The sequence below is a fragment of the Lactuca virosa genome, chromosome 4, assembly GCF_052849685.1.
Source record: "Lactuca virosa cultivar CGN04683 chromosome 4, Lactuca_virosa_CGN04683_v6, whole genome shotgun sequence".
Classification (NCBI taxonomy): Eukaryota; Viridiplantae; Streptophyta; class Magnoliopsida; order Asterales; family Asteraceae; genus Lactuca; species Lactuca virosa.
In genome coordinates, this window is record NC_136429.1 from 154,397,314 (window position 1) to 154,421,655 (window position 24,342).

Below are 24,342 nucleotides of genomic sequence, written 5' to 3' on the forward strand. Positions count from 1 at the left end.
CGGCTTTTATAGGTGTCTAATCGTGCATGGATACAAGGTTCTACCCGGTTTCTTGCATTGCACGAGTAGAGACAGCTACCTTCCTTGTACTATTCCTTATTTGTTTATTTCTAAAATTTGTACATTCACGCATTTCCTGGGATATGCAATTTGAAAGGTTTTTACCCGATGCGTGTTGCATTTTACTCGGGGGTTATTTCTTAAACAACTGTGTTTGCCTTTTGCTTGTTAGATCCAAACGTACTCGGGTCGGTATTAGCTTGTTGAGCCGACCCGGGTACACCATTAGCATACATGTTTAATTATTCGCAACTTAGTTTAAAACAAAAGACAACCCAAACAATGGTTCTTCACATAGATAAAAAATATAGAAATTACACACTCTCGCAAATAAATAATAAAATTTTGAGCTTCATTTTGGATATAAACACATTACGAACAATGGTTCTTCGTTTTCAACAAAAAATTCAAACATTATAGTCTATAATATGACACTTTTTGTTGTGATGTCATACATTTCAACAAATACTAATCAACGATTATTCGCGATCTATCCGTTGTACATTTTTGTTACCATTGAAAAAGAATACAAATATTACATACCATACATTTTCATAACCAAAAACCACAAATTCATGGTCAATAATTCATAGGGTGAATGGTCACTATTTTATATGGCTATAGAGATTAGAAAACGATACAATAGCTTTAAATTTAATGAATAATTGTTTAATATTTAGGTCTTGTTTGATATAAATAACATTTGTTAAGACCACAAAAATAGTTTATCGTAGTATATAATGTGACTTATAAGTTAACTTGAGATAATTTATATAAATTACCTTAAGATAATATATTGATAAGCAATATTGAAATAACTTATTTATAAACTAGTTTTTAATTAAAACATAACATACCTCATACCTTAAACTTTATCCTAGTATTCCCGGTTTGATCGGTTCGACTGCCCGGTTCAACACGACTTCTATATTTTTATATATTTTCTATTTTCTTACATACATACATATGTAAAAGCAAAAAAAATCTCTACATCTGATAGTGGTGTGTGTCAACCTTCGAGTTGTGTACATTCCAGTTACATTGATCGATTGAGTTATTCAATATGTTTTGGAAATTGGTTGTTTTTTTAACGGGCTATGTGAAATCCAACTATTCAATTCCAATAAACCGGTTCAAACGGTTTTTTATCAGTTCTATCATACCGGTTGAAGAAACCGTACGGTTATATCCGGTTTAGAAATTGAGATAAAACCGATTATTGTTGAATCGCTCTCATCTCGGTTCAAACGGCCGGTTTGAACCGGTTGTTTAAAATATTGGGTAGATTAAGTGGGTGTTTGGATGGGGAAAAAAGTGGTTGCGTATTGCTTATTGCTTATTCTCACCACAATAAGCTGAGTTGAAGTGTTTGGATAGGAAGCTTAAAAAATCAGCTTATTATAGTAGCAATAAGCTAAATAAGCTGATTTTAATAAGAAATTGGGGAATGCTTATTGCTTATTGCTTATTGTGGTAGGAATAAGCTAAATAAGCTGATTTTAATAAGATAAATGTAGACGTCGTTGTTCATCTTCGCGTATAGGAAGCATGCTTATCAATGAAATAGTTAACGATCATGAGAGCAGATGTTATGAACTTTTCAGATTACAAGTCCCGGTTTTCAACATGTTATGTAGGGATCTTGTTGCACATTATGGGTTAAAGAAATCACGTCGTGTATCTATTGAAGAGTCCCTTGGTATTTTCTTGTTGTACTTAGCGCATGGATGTGGAAATCGGTTAGTTCAAGAGTTCTTTAATCATTCTGGGGAAACAATCCATAGACATTTTCATAAAGTCTTGGATGCTGTGGTTAATCTAAGTAAGGACATCATCAAAACAAATGCTAACTACAACGAAACTATACCAGAACATATTTTAAATAACCCTAGGTATTATCCATACTTCAAGGTACTTAGTTGTTGCAAAGTTATGTTATTTGGTGAATTTGTGTAATTGTAAAAATAATTGGTACCTTATTATATTTTTTGAATTTGTAGAATTGTATTGGTGCCATCGATGGAACACACGTGAAGGCCTCTGTTCCGCAACGTGACCAAATCAAATACATTGGACGAAAGAATTGTGTTACTCAAAATATTATGGCAGCATGTGATTTCAACATTTGCTTTACCTTTGTGTGGGCTGGATGGGAGGGGACTGCACATGACACGAGAATTTTCAATAAAGCGCGAAGGAGACGTGAAGTGAAGTTTCCATTTCCAACCGATGGTTAGTATCATTACTTATTAATAAAAGTTTTATATTTTCAAACGGTATAAATGAATAACAATCATATGCTATATTTGTACCTCTATAGGTAAGTTTTACCTTGTAGACGCCGGATACCCTAATACAAAAGGTTATCTTGCTCCCTACAAAGGTTCAAACATCCGTTATCATATTCCTGATTTTCGACGTGGACAGACTCGTGCCTTGCGGGAACCAAAAGGCTTCAAAGAAAAATTTAACTATTATCATTCATCACTTCGTAATGTAATTGAACGAACTTTTGGAGTCTGGAAGTCTCGATGGGTGTTACTAAGAGATTTTAGTTAGACAACCAAACTAAAGCCTCATGTTTACGGTTAGACGTAAAACTTTACATTCACGTCATAATTCAATAGGGGAAGCTAAACAACTTACGATATACCTAAATAATCAAATGCATATCAACTCGATAACATTAATTGAAAATGTTCAAGGTTTAATGTTAGAAGTTTGATGTACAATTTAGGAATTGATTTTAGATTTACTACAGTTCAAAGTTCATTGCCTGTTTTGGATGATTACTCAAATTACATTGCTAATCTCAGTGGGGGTCACTAATATGGTTGATGGTCTGATCTTGGTCGATGTGATATGTTCTTCTCAATCATGAAATCAATGTGGATAGTCCGCAGACCATGTGCTGAGTAACACCTAAGTGAAGCATTTTAACATATTTAGAACAACATAAATCCATTACCTTGCATGGGATAGTTGGGTAGGGCCAATCAACTATTACAGGAAGACCTTATTACAGTAAATTAAGAACATTAGGTTCTGAATATGCAACATTGTTTTGTATATTGATCACATTCTTTCTGGTAAAAAATTCCTTTAAAGGTTTCCTGGTAATGATCATTAGAAAGTACAAAACATGTCAAATAACATTTTAGAATTATTACATAAGTTATTTCATATGCTATTTTGAGAGCATCTAAATGGTGTGTAAGCTACTAAAATGAATAAAGATTTTGAATAAATTGGGTTAGTCAAAACTGGGTTTTTCTTTTTCTTGTTCGGGTTGTCATATCAGGATTTTATCCTTTTCCAAAAAAAATTCTCCACATATGTTCATCAAGGTAGGCATTCAAGGAATCTACCTGCAGTTAAAGAATTCCAAAAAAGTTATTTTTTAAAAGTACGATGCTATTAATGATTTTTTTTGCAAAGTTTAACGCTATTAATGAAATTCGCTTCCAGAACACTGTCCTACAAATGAACTTCAATGTAGGAAAATTTGAAATGTTTCAATATCATCTAAAAATAATCCAAAATAATATTTTTTTTAAAGTGCAATGTCGTTAATGAACTTTTTTTTTTGCAAATTTCAATACTAAAAACAAATTTTCCCTAGAAAATTGTCATATTAATGACCTAATAATTAACATTTAAATTTATATATTACATAAATGGTTCACTTGTGAACAAAAGTACACAAATGGTCCATATTTGAAATGTTTTGTTTTACATAAATGGTCTATATGCGAAAGAAAATGAAAATGTATTCTCCATTAACAAAATGTTTTCAAAAAAATCCTATTAATGAGCCCTAATGTACATAAAAAATAAAACTTTTCTAGATTAGCCAAAAAGAATATGAAAAATTCCTTTTTTGAAACTACGATGCTATTAATGAAATTTTTGCAAAGTTTAATGCTATTAATGAATATTTTTTTTCCAGAAAACAATCATTTAAATGATCTTCAATATACAAAAAATGTAACATTCCATATCAACTAAAAATAATCCAAAAAAGCCATTTTTTTAAGAGTACGATGCTATATATGAACTTTTTTTTTCTTTCAAAGTTCAATACTAAAAGCAATTTTTTTTCAGAAAATGTCCTAATATAAGGTTAAAAGAGCATATTGTAAAATACTTATCGATACACATGAGCAAGAATTAAACATTTCCATCAATACCCAATAAGGCATATAAATCATGCCTCATTCTGTAATGAATTCCAACGCCCCACAATGTGGAATCCTCTCAGTGGCAACATTCCAGAACTCAGACCACACTGGATAATCAATATGAAGAGAAGCTGCAATAAAAAATAATAATTGTCACCATCTTATACAAATATTATAGATTATTGGGGTGTTAGATAGCATAATAACTTGCCAACAAAAAAATATCAACACCCTATAGACATCACATGTACAACATTTAATAAAAATACAAAAAATGTTATAAAAATTAAACCATACTTATGATATCTCTTCTAAGGTACATATGACTATTGAAATTAATGCCAACAAAAATCTTCAATATTTAAGTGGCTCTAAATACAACTACCCTCTAGTTTTAGGGCCCTTGACTTCACTCCACTCCCAAGCAGAAACGATCCTTCAAATACTCTAAAAAACCGGAAAGATTAAAATATACACACAAAAATATGAAAAGGGTAAAATGAACTTTCAAATACAACAACAATATTTTATAGACAATACTACAAACAATCTAGAAACATGCAAATAGAGATGAAAGAACATCATAATTAGATTAACATCATACACTCATTTAGTCTTATCTTTCTTCTTCCCTTATAGGAGTTTATAAAACATTTTCTATTGTATGATGGATTTCTGAATTACTTTTTTGAGATATGTGAGGTTGCAAAGAATGGAACAACAAAGAAATGGAATGGATAGGTAATTGTAAAAGCGAGATAATAGAATAAGTAATTCCATTTCAAAAACATGTTTGTGAGGCATGGAATGGAACATAATGAAAATTTCATACGATTTTTATGTTATATATTGAAATTTAAATTATAAAGATAATCCTTCACATATCTTTGTTTAGTTATTATTATGTAATTAAAAATGATTTATATTGCAACTTTTATATTAATATATTCTCTTATTGCTGAGAAAACCTTGATACTCACAATGTTTCCAACCCTATTTTCAAGAGTGTATGGTGTACCCATTTATCCTTGAGAAAGTAAACTCAATAAGAAGATTCAAACCAGTTAAACTAAAGAATAAGGTTGTGAAAGGTTCTTACTATGCTTCTCGGCATGCCCAGACAACGCAAGTTAACAAAAAAAAACTGCTAATTAACCAAAATTAATCAATCCCAAACATTTTCCAATAAGATTTATCGATGTAATCTATTTACATGGTATACTAAAACTTTATCTTTTCTTTCCTATTGAGTCTAAAAGATGTTTTTTTGTAATATTAAAAAAGGATAGGTGAATAACTTATTTCTGAGAGCCCAATTTGTATCTTTAAAAGATGTTTTCTACAATAAATCAAAACACATATCACCACTGGGTTTTGCTGAGTTGTAGAATATGTGGATCACTCACTGGTATAAGGGTTTAAATTCCATCTCCAAATCCAGGTTGGGATCGAATGGGTAAAGCATTATAGATATCGACTCGAGTATATCTTCCATTCATGACTTGGTAAGCCACAAAAAAATCATTGACTAAATGCATATACAAAAATGTAAAAATAAAAAAGAAAATCGACATATACAAATTCACTACCTAGTGGACATATCTTCCAAATCGAAACAATGGATGTGAGATAGCGGTGCTGCTGTGTCCATCCTTTTGCTCTCTAGATATCTATAACTTAAAAAATCAAAATCAACAATACATATCATAAGAACAAAAATCGAAGCAAATTCAGAAAATGTAACCATTATGGATTTAAACTTAAATCGAAAGGTTTTATAGATTGTAACTTCATAGTTGAAACAGAATAAAAGAAACATAATCTAAAACATACCCAAAATCGATCTAAACTACGATCAAATTAAAGTAGAATCCAAAGAAATTTATCTCTATATCATTCCTCCTTCTTTCATGATGATCGAACACAAGACTGATCTACACAAATCGAAGCCCACATATATTTTATTTCTTCTTTCCCACTACAAAACTTAGGTTAGATAAATTATGTAAAGAAAAAAGGGAGAGAGGGTAAGGGTACTGAAAATGAGGGATGGGGCGGGGCATTTTTTCATTTTATTTTTGGTGAGATTTAATTGTCATTAATAAAATTCCTAATTTAATTCATTTTATTTTTGGTGAGATTTAATTGTCATTAATAGAATTCCTAATTTAATTCATTTTATTTTTGGTGAGATTTAATTGTCATTAATAGACTTCCTAATTTAAAACGTAATATATGTTTTATAAAATTTGTGGACAAAAATAAAGGGGTTAACAAAGATGATGTCAGCAAATAATCAAATGGTGGAAAATATAGGATTGAAATGCAATCAATGACCCTGATTTCTTCAATTTAGAATTAAAGATTCTCTTTTAATAATATTTAGAGATAACAAACTATTTGACAAAGTCTATTATTGTCAATTTGTTTTAAGTTTAAAAGTAATCTCCTTAATCTTTGGCTTAAGCCATTGAGTTTGTTATTCCACAAACAAGATTGTATAACAATAATTTTTTTATTGTTCGTAACAAACTATGTTGACAAAGTCTATTATTGTCAATTTGTTTTAAACTTAAATAACAAACTATGATGACATGTGGTCTGTTAGCTGCATATTTGGTACTCATTCTTTCTGAATTAATTAAGTCAGTTATGTATTAAGTCAAAAAAACACTAATGTGTTCTTCAAATTTGAAGACAGTAGTAGTCAGAACACATCTGATGGCATTGTTACCACCTACACATACTATGATTATACTTCTGGATTCATCCATCATTGCAATCTTACTGATTTGGAGGTACTAATTTTGATTTCTACTACCAAACTTTCTTATAATTCGTCAACATTTAGGATCTTTACCCTAATTAAAATAAAATTTTGTTTGGAATCATATTGATTAGTTCTGTTTTGCATCATGATACAATTATATTTCAACTATTTTATAAAAGTATATACACATTATATCATCCTACTTTACAAATCTGCAATAGGATCCCAATATTTGAATTTACAGGTTAGACTTTGGCCAAAAAGTTACTTCTTCATCCCTTAATCTTTGGCTTAAGCCACTGAGTTTGTTATTCCACAAACAAGATTTTATAACAATAATTTTTTTAATTGTTCGTAACAAACTATGTTGACCAAGTCTATTATTGTCAATTTGTTTTAAGTTTAAATAACAAACTATGTTGACCAAGTCTATTATTGTCAAATTGTTTTAAGTTTAAAAGTAATCTCCTTAATCTTTGGCTTAAGCCATTGAGTTTGTTATTCCACAAACAAGATTTTATAACAATAATTTTTTTTTATTCATAACAAACTATGTTGACCAAGTCTATTATTGTCAATTTGTTTTAAACTTAAATAACAAACTATGTTGACCAAGTCTATTATTGTCAATTTGTTTTAAGTTTAAAGGTAATTTCCTTATGCCCACAAGTATAATTGTCAACACGAGCACATACTCTACAATTTTAATTTCTTTCATGAATCTTATATTCTTATTTATGCAAATTATCATTCCAATTATACCGTCAATCATAAACACTTTCCAAAATAATTATATGTATATTTATCATGTTTCAATACATAGAATCCAGACATTTATGATTAAATCGTTTAATAAGGAAATATTATCTTTAAATCTTTTCAAATTCATGTACCCTTATCAATTTCAAATATGGTCATTTAATTATATCTTATTAATTATGGATGTAAATCATATATTTTTTATAACTATTTTAACTTAATATAATATCAGGACTCATGTTTTCCAATTATACCCTTTTCCATATTTTGTTATGATATATAGATATAGATATCTTATAAAATCATTGTTTACCATTCTATATATCCTTATTAACCCTATATAATATTACGTATCATACAAATCACGAAAAAAAAATTGTTTCTTCAACCTCTCGATCACGAAAAAAAATTGTTTCTTCAACCTCTCTTTACACTTGCTGCTGTCTACTTCCATCATCCATCATCCATAACAGGTTTCATTATCCTCTGCAATGTTTGTTTTTGTTGTTATATTATGAATCCTATATGAAATGGTGTTTTGAATATGTTTATCATGTATGCAAACTGCTTTATTTTTTCCTTTATTTTGTGTTAAAATATTTAATAATTCTAACTCTTCTTAATTCACATTCTGTCATCGAACTTCCTGTGCCGAATGCTATTTGATTTCCGTCTTTATTGAATTGAAAACTGTTTTTTTGGTGAAGGTGCGGTTTACACTTTTTCCTTCATTAAAACAACAATTATGACAACAACAATCGTTGTCAAGGTGCATAAAACCAACACGCTGGAATATATCGATGTATTAGGCAACAATGTTTACAAATAATATGGACCATTTATGTTACAATCTCCTAAATAAACATGTATTCAATATATTCTGCCGCATGGATCATAATATATTTTCACTTTCAATGTTGTCCCATATTATCATTAATAACAATTATATTTCAACTATCTTTTAAGAGTAAATACACATTATATCATCCTACTTTGCAAATCTACAATAGGATCCCAATATTTGACCTAAAAGTTACTTCTTCATGCCTTAATCTTTGGCTTAATCCACTGAGTTTGTTATTCCACAAACAAGATTTTATAACAATAATTTTTTCTTATTGTTCGTAACAAACTATGTTGACCAAGTCTATTATTGTCAATTTGTTTTAAGTTTAAATAACAAATTATGTTGACCAAGTCTATTATTGTCAATTTGTTTTAAGTTTAAAGGTAATCTCCTTAATCTTTGGCTTAAGCCACTGAGTTTTTTATTCCACAAACAAGATTTTATAACAATATTTTTTTTTATTGTTCCTAACAAACTATGTTGACCAAGTCTATTATTGTCAATTTGTTTTAAGTTTAAATAACCAACTATGTTTACCAAGTCTATTATTGTCAATTTGTTTTAAGTTTAAAGGTAATTTCCTTATGACCAAGGGTATAATTGTCAACACGAGCACATACTCTACAAATTTTAATTTCTTTCATGAATCTTATATTCTTATTTATGCAGATTATTATTCCAATTATACCGTCAATCATAAACACTTTCCAAAATAATTATATGTATATTTATCATGTTTCAATATATAGAATGCATACATTTATGATTAAATCGTTTAATAAGTAAATATAATCTTTAAATCTTTTCAAAATCATGTACCCTTATCAATTTAGAAACAATCATTTAATTTAATCTTATTAAAAATGATTTAATTCATCTATTTTTTTATATATTTTTATTTAATATAAAATCACGACACATGTTTTCCAATTATATCTCTATATTTTTTAACCAACTTTAATTCGTTATTATCTTCTCCAATATTCTTTAATTCCATTTTTTGTATAATCATGAGGACTGTTATAGATGCTTCAACAACTCTATTTGCTAGAGGTGTTGGCAAAACTGTTATTTCCATATGTTCAGCAAATGGACATTGCTTACTTTTGATTTATTACCATATCACATTAGACAAACCTCACAATTGCAGATGCGTTCATTAAAATTAATAAGATATAAGTTTTTTTAGACTGTTATACTAATTATTTTAAATTAATATATACTTTTATTTTAATATTTGATATATGTTATATATGTTAGGACATTTAATATAATTATGCCCTATAGAACATAATATAATTTTAAGATTCATTTATAGGTTAAAATCTATGTAATACACATGTTAATAACATAAATGAGCAAAAATAACAACGTACTTTGACAGTATGTTGCTATAAATAATAGAAATTGTTCGTGTTACTATTTTTTGTTAATAACTTTTTTTTATAGTTTTTAGAACTCAATAAAATTATATATTTCGGGACATAACCCTAAAATAACAATCGAAATTATATAGGTTTTGTTCATAACCCTAAAATAACAAAGTATACTTCGAAATAAAAAAAAAACAAATAATATTTAAATAATAAATTCCAAAGACGTTTGTATGTTTTTATGCGTTCCTCCGTGTTTAACGCGGGTTATAATCTAGTTTTAATTGTTTGGCAAACAAAACAGCTTATATGAGTAAAATGACAAAAAAGGGCTTCCTCTTATATGTTAACATATTTTACTTATTAAAACAAAATATTTTTGTTTTTTAAATAATAATAATAATTTTCTTATTCATAAGAACTAAAAAAACATTTACCACATTATTTTTACACCTATTTTTAAATTGATCGGATACACCTATCGAAATATTCAAGAAACATGAGACCATAATGTTCTTATCCATAAGAATTAAAAAAACATTTATCATGCAAAACCATATGAGACCACACATTTCATTCCAAATCCATATTATCCAACATATTATCCAAAATATTATCCAAAATAGTTTCATGCTACTACATTAAACCATAAAATGAAAATACTAAAGAGTTTCAAAACAAATCATACGTCGTTACGTGCACGAGTGTTTGACCTTGAGAATATATGTCCCGCAATCATATCGCATACTGCACTCATATACATATCGTCACTTCTACGTTGTCTACTTAATACTTCGTCATGTGGCTCAATACCTTCATCGGGTCCTTCATCATTGCGCTATTTGAAATGTTGCATCACCACTACCGCTCATTCTAATGTAATTGAGAATTGCCATTGAAGCTAGCACAATTTTAACTTGGGTCTCGAAGTTGAAATTTACATGTATATCTGGATGAGACAAAAGCATTTGATGAGTGGATTCTTAACATTAGTGAAGGTAATATTGGTGGCCCTAATGATGGTGAAGCTGAAGTTGAATATCCAGAAGACGTTGTTGTTCGCTCTACAGGTGACCATATTCATTCAATTGTATCCACCATTTATCCATCATTTGAAAACCATCTTAATGATCCATCATATTTTCAAGATAAAGCTATTTTGGTACCTACAAATGAAGAATTCGATGCTACTAATGACTACATTTTAGGATTGATGAAGGATGAAGGGAAAACATATATGAGTTCAAATTCTTTATGTGAGATAGAGTTACCAGATTGTTTTGAGGAATTAATCTACTCTTCAGTTGTGTTGAATGGTTTTAAGACATCTAGAATTTCCAACCATAAACTTACACTAAAAATAGGTGTTCCAGTCATGTTACTTCGTAATATCGAGCAAACCAAAGGACTATGCAATGGTACTAGATTACATATTGTTAGGATTGGAAGACACGTCATTGAAGCCTGAATCATATATGCTAGATTCTTCAATGAGACTACTTATATACCTTGCAGGAAGTTAACTCCATCTAATAAAAGAATCTCATTCCGTTTTTAGCGGAGGCAATTCCCCGTAGTTGTTTATTTTGTTATAGCCATTAACAAAATTCAATGACAATAATTATCAAATGTTGGATTATACTTGTGTATGCCCGTCTTCACTCATTTTCAGTTATATGTTTTTTGTTTCTCGCGTCACAAGTGAAAAATGATTGAAGTTACTCATATATGACGAGAAAGGTCATCCAACTAATAAAACAAAAAGTTATGTCTACAAAGAGATCCTTCAATGATTATAGATATTTAGGTGTTTCATTGTTTTTTTTTCAGACATTTCAATATTACCAATAATGCTAAGTCTGTTTCTGTTACTTTGTTTATGTTACTTTAATTTTTTTATAGTGTTATTTTTTTTATACCTTTATATATACATTTTTATATGTTCCCCGCATTTTACGCGGGTCATAATCTAGTTTAAACTTAAAACAAATTGACAATAATAGACTTGGTCAACATAGTTTGTTACGAACAATTAAAAAAATTATTGTTATAAAATCTTGTTTGTGGAATAACAAACTCAGTGGTTTAAGCCAAAGATTAAGGGATGAAGAAGTAACTTTTGGCCAAAGTCTAACCGGTAAAGTCAAATATTCGGATCCTATTGCAGATTTGCAAAGTAGGATGATATAATGTGTATATACTTTTAAAAAATAGTTGAAATATAATTGTATCATGCTGCAAAACAGAACTAATCAATATGATTCCAAACAAAATTTTATTTTAATTAGGGTAAAGATCCTAAATGTTGACGAATTATAAGAAAGTTTGGTAGTAGAAATCAAAATTAGTACCTCCAAATCAGTAAGATTGCAATGATGGATGAATCCAGAAGTATAATCATAATATGTGTAGGTGGTAACAATGTCATCGGCTGTGTTCTGACTACTGCTGTCTTGAAATTTGAATAGCACATTAGTGTTTTTTTGACTTAATACATAACAAACTTAATTAATTCAGAAACATAAATCGGATACGCATAATATAAACCTAAAACCCAAATAAGAGTGATTCAAATCAAAATTCCCGTTAGAATAATCAAAATGGAAAACCAGTTGCAGATTCATAAAAATTCAAATACCTTGAGAAGAAGAAAAACGCAATGGGAATAATCTTTGGTAGTGAATCTCAATTTCAAGTTGTTGGTGACAAACACGATGCAGAAGATGCCTTGATGGAGAAGAACATGGATAGAAATTGGAGAGATCATCGGCTCTTGAGGAGGAAGAACATGGATAGAAATTGGAGAGATCATCGGCTCTTGATATTATCTTCATCGGAGAGAGAAAGAGGAAGATAACAATCTCTATTTTGGAGGAAAAATGGTTATAGACGGTAACAAAGACGTATTTGTAGTTCCCTTTTGTCACGATGACATCAGCGAAATTGATCTAGTGGTTTAAAATAATCAATGAAAAAAAAACATTGAATGAGCCAGATTGTTTTAGGTGATGTAATTAGGTTTCTGCTTTAATATATATAGAGATGCTTATTGCTTATTCCCACCATAATAAGGTAATCCAAACACTTTTTTGAAAAACTGTTTATTTCCACCACAACAAGCAAATAAGCAATAAGCTAACAAGCTAAAAACTAATTTATCTAATCACCCCCTAACACGAGTTGCCTCGGTCAATTAGCTAAACCAACAATGCGGAAACAGGAAGAGCGTAAGAGGAAGCCGACGGAACTCAAATGCTCGCCGGCGAAGTTACTCAAAAGTGGCACCGTAAACAATCTCACCGTCAACGACCCCTACCCCAAACACCCTCGCCCCTCATCCGAAGAATGCCGATCCGTTCGAGACGACCTCTTAGCCTTCCATGGGTTCCCACAACAGTTCGTCAAATACCGTGAACAAAGGTTGAAGCTTCTTCCCAACGAGGATGAATATGGATCCACGAGGTCACCGCAGGCGGAACCCGTGGTTTCTTCGAAGGAAAGTGTTTTGGACGGGCTAGTGAGCATTATATTGTCACAAAATACTACTGATGCGAACTCTCAAAGGGCCTTTTCTTCACTCAAATCTGCTTTCCCAACATGGGAGGATGTTAGTTTCTCTCAAAACCCTAACTAACTTATGCATATTAGTTCTGTCACACGATAATCAAACTTCGTCCATTTTGCCATTATTTTTTAACATAGGGTTAATGCCGGAACTCCAAATTTCTAAATTTCTGAGCCTGTGTTCTTTCAAAGTGATTATCGCGTAAATTCTTCAGGTTCTTGCTGCTGATTCAAAGTGTATTGAGAATGCTATAAGATGTGGAGGATTAGCCCCAACAAAAGCTTCTTGTATTAAGAATATGCTGAATTGCTTGCATGAGAAGAGAGGGAAACTATGCTTGGAATACCTGCACGACTTATCAATTGATGAAATAAAGACAGAACTTTCTCAATTCAAAGGGATTGGACCTAAAACGGTATCTTCTAGTTCAATCACTAGTAATCAAAATCATTTATAGGTTTTAATAATTTTCAAATTAATGGCAGGTGGCATGTGTATTGATGTTTAATCTTCAGCAAGACGATTTCCCTGTAGATACACATGTAAGTTGACTTTCAAACATTTCAAACAAGCATATTGTAATTAGGGTTCTAGTTGACATTGAGACATTTATACAGATCTTTCAGATTGCAAAGGCAATTGGTTGGGTGCCCTTAGATGCAGACACTAAAAGGACATATCTTCATCTGAATACAAGAATACCAAATGAACTGAAATTTGACCTAAATTGTCTCTTGTTCACACATGGTAAAGCCTGCAAAGCATGCACAAGGAAAGAAGGTAACCAGCAAAAGAAGGAAACTACAACTAGCTCATGTCCTTTACTTAACTACTTAAGAAAAAAGTAAATTTTCACAACACTTATGTACCTAATTTATGTACTCAATTGGATATGCAATACACAGATCATTTCCACATACGATAATGCATGTTAAAGCATGTGTGTGTGTCATGTGTATATTGTTTTCTTTAATGATGAGAAATTGTATACTGCACTAGTGGATAAGACCAAAACATAGAGTTGATTAAAGTAGGATGTATCAAATTTGGGAAATCTTGATCATTAGTAAATAATGACCAAAAAGTTCAAGTTAATTTGCCAATAGCCAATAATCCAGTTGGAAAGATGGTCCAAAATAAAAGTTCTGATCACTTTTTAGCTTTAAGCATATTGTTTTGAGAATTAAGTAGTTTCTAAATAGTTAGTGGCTTATGTGGATGTATCCCTGTATCCATGAAAAAGGCTTTGTTAGTTGATTTACAAACATCATCTTCCAATAACTTTATATGTATTGCAAGATTTAGTTCAATTATTACTTCCAAAAGTGTCAACTTGAGAGTGTGTCTTGTGTCTGGAATGCTAAAAAAAAGTTATTTAGGTTTTGTCATATGAACTTGGAGTTTAAATGCAAACTCTTCAAACTCCCAGGGGGCAATTAAAATCTGACAAAATTGGAATTTGAGATTCCGTTCCATAATGTGTTTGTTTGCAGTTTTGGACAGAAATCAATTCCATCCGGATTATCAAATTCCATCCATTGAAGTCCTAGGGGGGAATGATGGTATTCAATTTCGTTCCTTCCCTTATTTAAAAAAATGACCAAAATACCCCCTCCCATGTAGTAAATTATAAATAATAATTTAAAAACTGTTTTTTTAACTAATAAGAAATGGAGTGGTATTAAATCACTTCCAACCGTAGAATTTGAAGGATTTCAACGAAATTGGATTCCATCCAACAAGTCATGGAATGGAATCTTGAATTCCAACTCTTTATTGATCTCCTTGTTGTATTTTGGGTATGCCTATTTCTAGATATCAATACACTTGGATCCTTCCTAAATGTTGACCAATCTTTACAGAAAAAGTGGGAAAAACCTCACAACTTTATGACATCTTTTAATCTTATATTAATGCCACTTGTAGAATTCCATAGGGTGCTTATATTATAGTGGTGCATTACATATCCTTAATACCATTACTTAAAACCTTTATAACATGCTTTCTATAAATAGGCCAAACCTTAATCCTAGGATGTGTACTATATTTCCCATCTCAAATAATGGAATCACTTGGGGATAGAAAGCTAAAACTCTTTGGGTTTCTAATCGATCCATGTGCCAAAAATTATGAAGATAGAAGCATAAATGTATCCAAAGAGGAAGAAAGGTCAAAAATCCCTTCAAATCCCAAGAAGTACAAATGCCCATTTTGTTTTAAGAAGTTTATGAATTCACAAGCTATGGGAGGTCATCAAAATGCCCATAAGAAAGAGAGAATGAAGAAGAAAAAGATGGAGCTTCAAGCTAATAGAGCTAAATTCAATCTTTACTTTGGGGCTCTTTTGAGTGATATCCATGATCCTACTCTATCCTTCAATGGGATTTCCTCTGATTTTACCTTTTACTCCTTGGACAACTATCAAAATGTGAACTTTAGCAATACCCATATTGTCAATTTGCCTTTCCTTTCTTCTTGCTCTAAGTTTGAACAAGATGGGTTTACTTTAGGGATAGGAAATAATGGCACATGTTAGAAGAAATTTGATGTAAAAATGTCAAGAATTTGACTTTTATTGTGATATTGTTTTTTATTATATATATATATATATATATATATATATATATATATATATATATATATATATAAACTTATAATAGCGATAAGGGCATTTTTTCTGGCTCATCCTGAGCATTTGAGGATATTTAAATTCTTAAGACGGGTCCTGGTCTTCCACCTTCCTTCACAATATAGCCAATATACTCTCCACATTCATTGTGGTCGTGGTATGAGAGAGAAGAAGAGAGACCTGATTGGTCGTGGTCCTACGTTCTCCCCACCACAAATCACGATGATGACACCCGGCCGGCAGGATAATGTGCACGGTCGTAGTCCATGGCCACGTTGACAACATGTTCGTTGAGAGTATACCAGATGCTCTAAGATTCGTTGGGTTGGGTTCAGCTTACCAATATTTTCCTCATCTGCCCATGCTTGTTTCATACCTAGAAGAAGCTTATATTTTAGATTATTTTTAGACCAAAATATGTCGCATAAACACATTTATTAAGAGTAATGATATTGTACCATTTGGGATGATTTGCATCATTTTTTTTAAATTACATGGGCTGGGATTTCCAATCCAAAATTACTTGTTAAACAAAGCGGGTTGATAATATGACATTATGTTGAATCCATCTATTTTTTTCAACCAAACTTGTTAAATAAACGGGTTGAACCTAGGTTGACCCAGTTTCAAAACGGTAAATAGAAAAAGATGACATCTACATAAGTTACTAACTTTCAATAATTTCCAATAACTGTTCAAGGTTTGAAAAAAAAAATACGGGTACATATACAAATCAATTGTTCAATTAATATTGGAAATGTGTAAGTTCCAATCAACTTGACTTTCACTCTTACCAACTTCGCTTTCACTTCGTATTTTCTTCCGGATTCTTTGTTATGGTGGCTCCACATTGCTCCTCAAGTTGAGGCTATTAAAATAGATTAATTAATGTAACTTATTAATTATAGCAAATACATAGTTATTTGCAGTGTTGCAGAAATCGGCCTTGACGGCTGATTAATCGTTTGGCGGCCTTAAATCGATTACGATTAGGGTGCTTGACGGAAATTGGTCAAAATCGGTCAAAGTCGGGCTTGGCGGTCCTTGACGGTCTGGGCGGGAATTTTTTTAAAAATTCAAAAAAATTTACTTTTCAAATATTACACTAAAATTTTAAATTTTTAAAATTTTAAGCTTTCAAATCTAAAAATATTAAACTAAAATTTTCAAAATTTTAAGTTTTTAAAATTTTAAATTTTCAAATACTTAGTTTTTTAGGGAATATTAATTTTTTAAATAATTTATTAATAATTAAGGGTTCCCGATTAATCTCCGATTAATCCCTGCCTAGTCCGATTAATCGCTTATCGCCAGTCGACCGCCGAGCTACCGTCGAACGATTTTTACAACCTTGGTTATTTGTGATATTTTGAAATATATAAATAAAAAGTTAAAACAAACATTCACCAAAGACCCGCCTATCATACATATAATATCTTCAATTGTAGAAAGTTTGAAAGAATTCTATCATCATCGTCATTATTGAGATTGGGACAACTAAGATGTCGAATTTCTTGAGTTCTTCCAATAGTCCAAGTTGTTCAAATTGTTCACTTGAGACATAAGATTCTCCTCTGAATAACATTTAAATTCAGATTGCACGGCTTGAAATGTTATCTTAGTTGAAAAGTTATCCAAGTCCTAAAATTAAAACATTAATACATGCAGATTGCATCATCAATACATTGGATTAAATGATACTAAAGGATCATATACATATAGATTATACACTTGCACTGAAATTATAAACTTAACACTTTGGATACATCATATTACTTAATAGAAATCAATGACTATAACATATGGTTATCGGGTGACTTTGAGACTATCGAACTATTTAAGGGTTGAGGGTCAAAGGGATGAGTGCCTAACTAGTGAGTGGTAAGTGGTGACTCGATGAGGGGCTGGGTTCCGAGAGAAACAAGTATTATAGTTTTATAGAGTGACTTGTGAGACTATTGTTGTCGCAAATTTAATCCAAGGATTATGGTTTTCTTTTAATTTATTAAATTTAAAATAATTATATATTGATATTAAATTGGATATAAAACAAAATTAAATGTCATGTATAAACAGAATGATGTGTGGAGATCATGTAGAAAATTTGAACACTTACATAACTTATTTAATTAAACATGTTACGGGTTGTTTGATAGTTTATGGCCGAATTATCTGAATGAGTCAATGTCTAATTGAGTATGTTGGGGTTATGTCTAGGATTGAATTTGAAGCTTCTAATTGTAATATCAAACCGTATGAATTTAACATAGTCACACTCAACCTCTTATCAAACTCAATAAAAGAAATATCAAACTCTTTAACCTTTATCAAATGCATATCTTCCATTTCGCGAAGTTGACTATGATGAGACATTCTCACCAGTAGCGAAGATTAAGCATATAAGGGTTATGCTAGCCATAGCTGCATTTCATGACTATGAAATATGGCAGATGGATGTCAAAACCGTTTTCCTTAAAGGAAAGTTGGCTGAAGATGTTTACATGAGTCAGTCAGAGGGTTTTGTCAATGCAGAGCACCCTAATAGAGTGTGTAAGCTTGAGAAATCCATTTATGGATTGAAACAAGCATCTCGCAGATGAAATCTTTGTTTCGATGAGAAAGTCAAAGAGTTTGGTTTTTCGAGAAATGAGGATGAGTCCTGCGTACATATCAAAGCTAGTGGGAGAATAGTACTTGTGCTCAATGATGCAAAGTAAAGAGCAAGTATTCTTGATTTCGTGTCTAAAAATCCAAAAAGTATAGAATGAAAGCATGTCTAAAATATCCAAATGAAAGTGAAATATTCTTAAAAGATATACGGAGACAATTGGCTTTATGTCACATGATGCCGTGGTTGCATCTTTCAAGCTTCCGTGGTACTTGCCAACTTGCCTACATGACCGGTGGTCCTCTGTGAAACATTGAAACTTAACTTAATTTGCAAAAGATCTTGTGGAAGGTTGTGACCATAACATAAATGACAAAATAGGTGACTTGATCTTGTCGGGTAACTAGACATTAAAATGGACTTTTCATCAATATCCTTTGGCCATATTTTTGAATTCTTAAACAATTAATCAAACTTGACTAAATAATATACGATCAATATTATAATATATTGTTTTAATAAAATATTTTTTGAGATTATAAATATTTGAATACAATTTATTTAACCTTTGACCCATTCGTTGCGGTAAAGTTCAATTTATTTTTATCAATTTGAGATAAAAAGAAATATTCTCAAATGAGAGGGCAATAAGTGATCTATCAATATTATTTTGATTGCTTTAAACAATTATGATTTACCTTTTAATTTTTTTTCCATAAAATAGACGAGACTGAGCTTTACCCATAGTTTGGTAAGCTTCTAAAACTCTTGTGATTTTTCTTAAATGGCAAGGTGTTTGGATCATGCCTACCAATTTGTTAGGCACATTACAATAACATTCTACCAAACCCTTACGTGTTTACATTAGTCGTTTTCTAATCTAATGCCTATTTAAAAAGACTCTAAAAGTCTAACCCAAATATAAAAACATGTTTTCTTATAGTGTTCATTCGTATATAGGGGTGGAAAGGGTTTGATAAGGGTGTTACTATATGTATCAATGACTCGTATAAAAATCAAACACATACACACACTTACCGACTCACACATAGTGGGTACACCAAGCAATTTGGAAGGAAGGGGTATATATAAAATAAGCCTTTGATAATGGTAAATAAGTGAACACAAATATAAATTAAGGCGAAGTGGTCGTTCCTAGAGTATTAACGACCTATAATTAGTAGTGTCAAATAGAAGGATCAAATTCATAATGAAGTAGGCCAAAAAGACTATATCAACAATGTAACATCCCAACTTTCATGACTAAAAATTTTGTTTTTTAACATAACGATTTATAAAACAATTTATAAGAAAACATCATTGAGTTACTTCTATTCATAAACCATAGTCACATGTCTCAACCATATCATCAAAATAGTAATAATGTCATAGTACAATCCCATGGATCTCAAAATGCGGAAATCATATGTGTGCGATGCGCTGCTACCGTGCCGGCTCCTTCCCCTTCGATGAAAAGGTACATGAAACAAAACTGAAAATTGTAAGCACGAAGCTTAGTGAGTTCCCCCATCATACCACATACCATACAACATACATACTGTCGGGCAATTCTGGGGTGCCCGACCTACGTTGTCAGACATTTCTGGGGTGCCCGACCTACCCATGTCAAGCAGTTCTGGGGTGCTTGACCTACCCTGTCAGGCGATTCTGGGGTGCCCGACCTACCCTCAGGTCCTTACGACCGTGTCACGGGGACTATTCCCCCTACTGCTACTATCACATATCATCATATCATGCTAGCACATAAAACATATCAGGTAGTAGCAACCTAGATAATTATCACAAAGACAATCATCTACATACAACTCCTACTAGTGGGTCGGCATTGTGGCCGTAGACCCACCGCTACTGGAAGGTAACTCACCTCAATGACGTGAAGTGTCCGAACTGTCCTCGATGTTGGGATCAACTCCTCTCAACTCCTACACATAACAACCTTCCTCAATTACCATTTCATACTCTTAACCCTTTCAAGTGTCAACTCTAGTCAAGTCAAAGTCCAGGTCAACACCCTGGTCAAAGTCAACTTTTGGTCAAAGTCAACATCTGGTTGACTCAACTCGCTGAGTTGGTCCACCAACTCGTCGAGTCCCATAATCCACTAACATCCTAGACTTCGCTCCTACTCGTCGAGTCTTTCAAGAACTCGTCGAGTTCCCTTCATACAGAATCGGGACCTTTTGCCTATGACCCGCCGAGTTCATCCTTGAACTCGTCGAGTCCTTCTTCATGCAAGTTGGAATGTTAGTCCTTGACTCGCCGAGTCTTTCCTTGACTCGTCGAGTTCTTCTTCATGACCATTGGGACATTGCCTTAAACTCGCCGAGTTCATCCTTGAACTCGTCGAGTTCTTCGATCTTCAAGTCCATATTCCAGTCCATCTTGTTGAGTTCTCTTCTATACTCAACAAGATCGATCAGAAACAGAAAAGGTTGGGGAACCATAACCTGACTCACCGAGTCGTATGAGCGACTCGCCGAGTCCCCCAAAGTCCAAGTCTACCAAGTCGATTTCAATCGGGCTTAATGCATCCAGAACATAGATCTGACCTCCTAGGGTCCATATTACACGTAAAGTTACAAACTTTATGTGCATGCAATGTATCATGAGCCAAAAACACCATTTCCAAGTCTAAAATGAAGTCTAGGCTAAAGGGAAGGGCTAAAGCATGATAATTTCATAAACTTTATGGCTATAGGGGCTGAAAGGGATCTGGATCTGAAGTTACAACTTCAGATCCCACTTCATACTAAAAAATGTTCACAAATTTGCTTAAAGGTGGCCCTAAACTCAAATATGGAGAGATCTAGCAATAGCAAAATCAATGAAGCAACTTTGTACCTTTAAGGGGCAGGAAATGTAGCTTGAACCTTGGATCTACTGCTTCCTTGAACCTTCTAGCTCCTTCTTTTTCTTCCTCTAGCTTTGAAATCACACAAACACTCTCACAAATGGCTCACACACTCAACAAAGCTCAAGGGACACAAGTTAGGGCGTTCTGGACTAAGGGATACGATGGGGGCTGCATGGGAGGCGAGTTAGTGCGTTTAAATAGGGTGCAAACCCTATGGGTTTCACCCAGGCAGGTCAACTCGTCGAGTCGGGGCTTCCGACTCGGCGAGTAGGCTCTTCCATTCGCGTTCAAAATCCGTCCCTACTCGACGAGTTGAGCCTCTAACTCGTCGATTCCCGGTATAAAAAGCAATTATTCTTTATTTAAGATACGTACCAGGAACCGGGCGTTACAAACAATTTTGAAAATGACTCGAGTGTAACCAAAGAAAGCAGTAAACCATAGGGACCAAATGTGTAATTTTCTTTTTTCTTTATATTAGAGCAAATTACTGAGAAATTTTCCATGTGGTTTGAGGAAAATTGCAGGTTTGATCTCTAATCTTTTTATGCACTTGGACAATCTTCCATGCTTGTTTTGTTACACGTTTGGTCCCTACATCTGTTAGTCATCAAGTGTGTCTGTTAGTGAGCATCACGTGCAAGACACGTCAATGATAAAATTGTCCAAATAGTTGAAAAACCTGTAACGTCTATTTCATGCAGCACACATACACACACATTCTCTTTCTTTCTCTTTCTCTCTCTCTCTCTCTCTCTCTCTCCCTCTCTCTCTCTCCCTCTCTCTCAGCTCGACTACTTCTCTCACCCACACTGCTTTCTTTTCTCTGCTACCAAACAATCAAGAAAAGCCATAATGATAAATATATGTAATTACGGCCATCCAAGTATGTTACGAATGTCGGGGACCAAAAGCAACCAAATAAGACCCTTTAATGCTTGTACAAATAATATAATATTTTTAGCATTTTCACCCTCTATATCATAACCAACAAATTGAGAAAAATTTAGATATGAAATTCTGAGTTTATTGGTTGGGTTGAAGAAGAGACGTCTAATTATGCAAGAAGTAGCATCCCTGGTATGCTAAGGTCAATGAAGAAGCTTGAAGACCATAATCAAAACTTGACGATGTTGATACCGCTTGGTTGGGTTTTCTTTGTAGCGATTCTAATGTACAAGCTATAGCTGAATGAAATTCCACTATAACCATCATAGTGTTTGTTTAATGGCATTATAAGTTTTTGTAATGGAAATGTGCCACACCCCCGAACCAGGACGGCGGAAACGTCCGGGGGCGGATGACGTCATTGTATAGTATCATAACAGTTGAATATAAATGAAGCATAGTAATCCAAAGCATCATACATTCACAAATACGTGTTTACATAGTTTTACACACAGTGTTTGTTCAAAAGTTATACAATAATGACTGAAAAGTAATATTCCATAATGCAGCAACACTTGATCTCAAAAGAGTTGAATACCCTGTTACTGGTTCCCTGATAATACAAGTCATTTTGAAAAGCGTCAACTATAAAGTTGGTGAGTTCATTAGCATTTTTTTATGAAAGGATTTATATCTGTTTAAAATGGTTTTCGTATACTTTCAGAAAATCTGATATTTTCTATAAAAATGTGTTGTTAGTCTTATATCCAAAACTAAGAAAAATGTACGTATGACTCATGTATATTTCCTTGTAAGATGATAGTGTATGTATGTTACAAGAAAATCCAATATTTTCTTATATGTAAACTGTAGTCTTAAACCCTAAGACCAGAAATGTAAGCAATAGTGTATTGAAAAAAAATGGTATGTAGTTTTATATTTTTATAAAAACCGGTGAAGTGTAAGCTTCCCGTAAACCAATATAGTATTGTTAATCTCTATTGTGAGTTATTATAACCATGATTAATGTGATTGTTATGCCTGTACGACGTTCTTCAGGCGTCGAAATTGGTAGATATTTGTCACCCTAGACAGGCCCGTCTAGCTGTAGCGAACAATTGAGGTGTGGGGTTGTCAATCCCGTATAGATCTATACACAACTATCTCGCTCTCCCTCTAGGAGACTCTGGTTATAATGCATGACTTAAAGTGTACGCTAGGTAGGTACGGTGAAGTGAATGTCTCACTAGAGCATTAACAAATTTACGTGAACTACGACTCCCTTTTTCTTGTATTATGAAATGATTACACCGTTGAGAAATTATGACACGTATTCTATGACACGCTTTTTATGGCATGTGTCTTATGACATGTGTTTTATGACATGTGTTTTATGACACACAAACTATGTCGTTTGTAGTTTAACCTGTATACTTTTTGTGAAAACTATTTATATAACTTTATATAAATAATCGGTTATAATCATGTCTAGTGGTAACATCTGTTTTTAAAAAATAGCATTCTTGGATTTTAACCCACCAGAATGACTAAAAGTACGACCACTTTTACTAGAAAAGTTATTTTTAGCAAAAATTACCAAAAATTTGTAATTTGTATTTCTCATACTTGACCGATTGAAACTTATATTACAAAATAGCTTACTTTTGTCAATTTTACCATAAAGGTCACGATTTTTAGAAAAAAAAAATCAAATGGTGCCTTCAACGTTTTTATCCAAATACGTGTACCAACTTTAATTTGAAAAGTGAGACATGAAGGTATCCAAA

General features: G+C 32.2%; 3 protein-coding genes across 3 annotated transcripts; all 3 read left to right on the forward strand.

The window, feature by feature from the left end:
* The first annotated feature begins 1,686 nt into the window (after positions 1 to 1,686).
* LOC145105248 (uncharacterized) lies at positions 1,687 to 11,458 on the forward strand. The gene is made up of 4 exons (XM_079042380.1): positions 1,687 to 1,971; positions 2,061 to 2,292; positions 2,381 to 2,614; positions 10,989 to 11,458. The coding sequence occupies exons 1-4, from the start codon at positions 1,687 to 1,689 to the stop codon at positions 11,456 to 11,458; spliced, it is 1,221 nt and encodes a 406-aa protein (XP_078898506.1).
* A 1,707-nt stretch (positions 11,459 to 13,165) lies between these two features.
* Positions 13,166 to 14,472, forward strand: LOC145168571 (DNA glycosylase superfamily protein). Its single transcript, XM_079087354.1, has 4 exons — positions 13,166 to 13,597; positions 13,770 to 13,970; positions 14,041 to 14,097; positions 14,173 to 14,472. The coding sequence occupies exons 1-4, from the start codon at positions 13,199 to 13,201 to the stop codon at positions 14,401 to 14,403; spliced, it is 888 nt and encodes a 295-aa protein (XP_078943480.1). The 5' UTR covers positions 13,166 to 13,198; the 3' UTR covers positions 14,404 to 14,472.
* Positions 14,473 to 15,617: 1,145 nt separating this feature from the next.
* LOC145105249 (zinc finger protein 5-like) lies at positions 15,618 to 16,091 on the forward strand. The gene has a single exon (XM_079042381.1). The coding sequence runs from the start codon at positions 15,618 to 15,620 to the stop codon at positions 16,089 to 16,091; it is 474 nt and encodes a 157-aa protein (XP_078898507.1).
* The last annotated feature ends 8,251 nt before the right edge of the window (positions 16,092 to 24,342 follow it).

Excerpts from the sequence above, each read along its gene's own strand:
- LOC145168571 (XM_079087354.1), top strand. The coding sequence starts at position 13,199 with ATGCGGAAACAGGAAGAGCGTAAGAGGAAGCCGACGGAACTCAAATGC. Across the intron at positions 13,971-14,040 it reads AAGGGATTGGACCTAAAACG|GTGGCATGTGTATTGATGTT; the intron begins GTATCTTCTAGT and ends AATTAATGGCAG. Across the intron at positions 14,098-14,172 it reads ATTTCCCTGTAGATACACAT|ATCTTTCAGATTGCAAAGGC; the intron begins GTAAGTTGACTT and ends ACATTTATACAG.
- LOC145105249 (XM_079042381.1), top strand. The coding sequence starts at position 15,618 with ATGGAATCACTTGGGGATAGAAAGCTAAAACTCTTTGGGTTTCTAATC.
- LOC145105248 (XM_079042380.1), top strand. The coding sequence starts at position 1,687 with ATGTTATGTAGGGATCTTGTTGCACATTATGGGTTAAAGAAATCACGT. Across the intron at positions 1,972-2,060 it reads GGTATTATCCATACTTCAAG|AATTGTATTGGTGCCATCGA; the intron begins GTACTTAGTTGT and ends TTGAATTTGTAG. Across the intron at positions 2,293-2,380 it reads GTTTCCATTTCCAACCGATG|GTAAGTTTTACCTTGTAGAC; the intron begins GTTAGTATCATT and ends GTACCTCTATAG.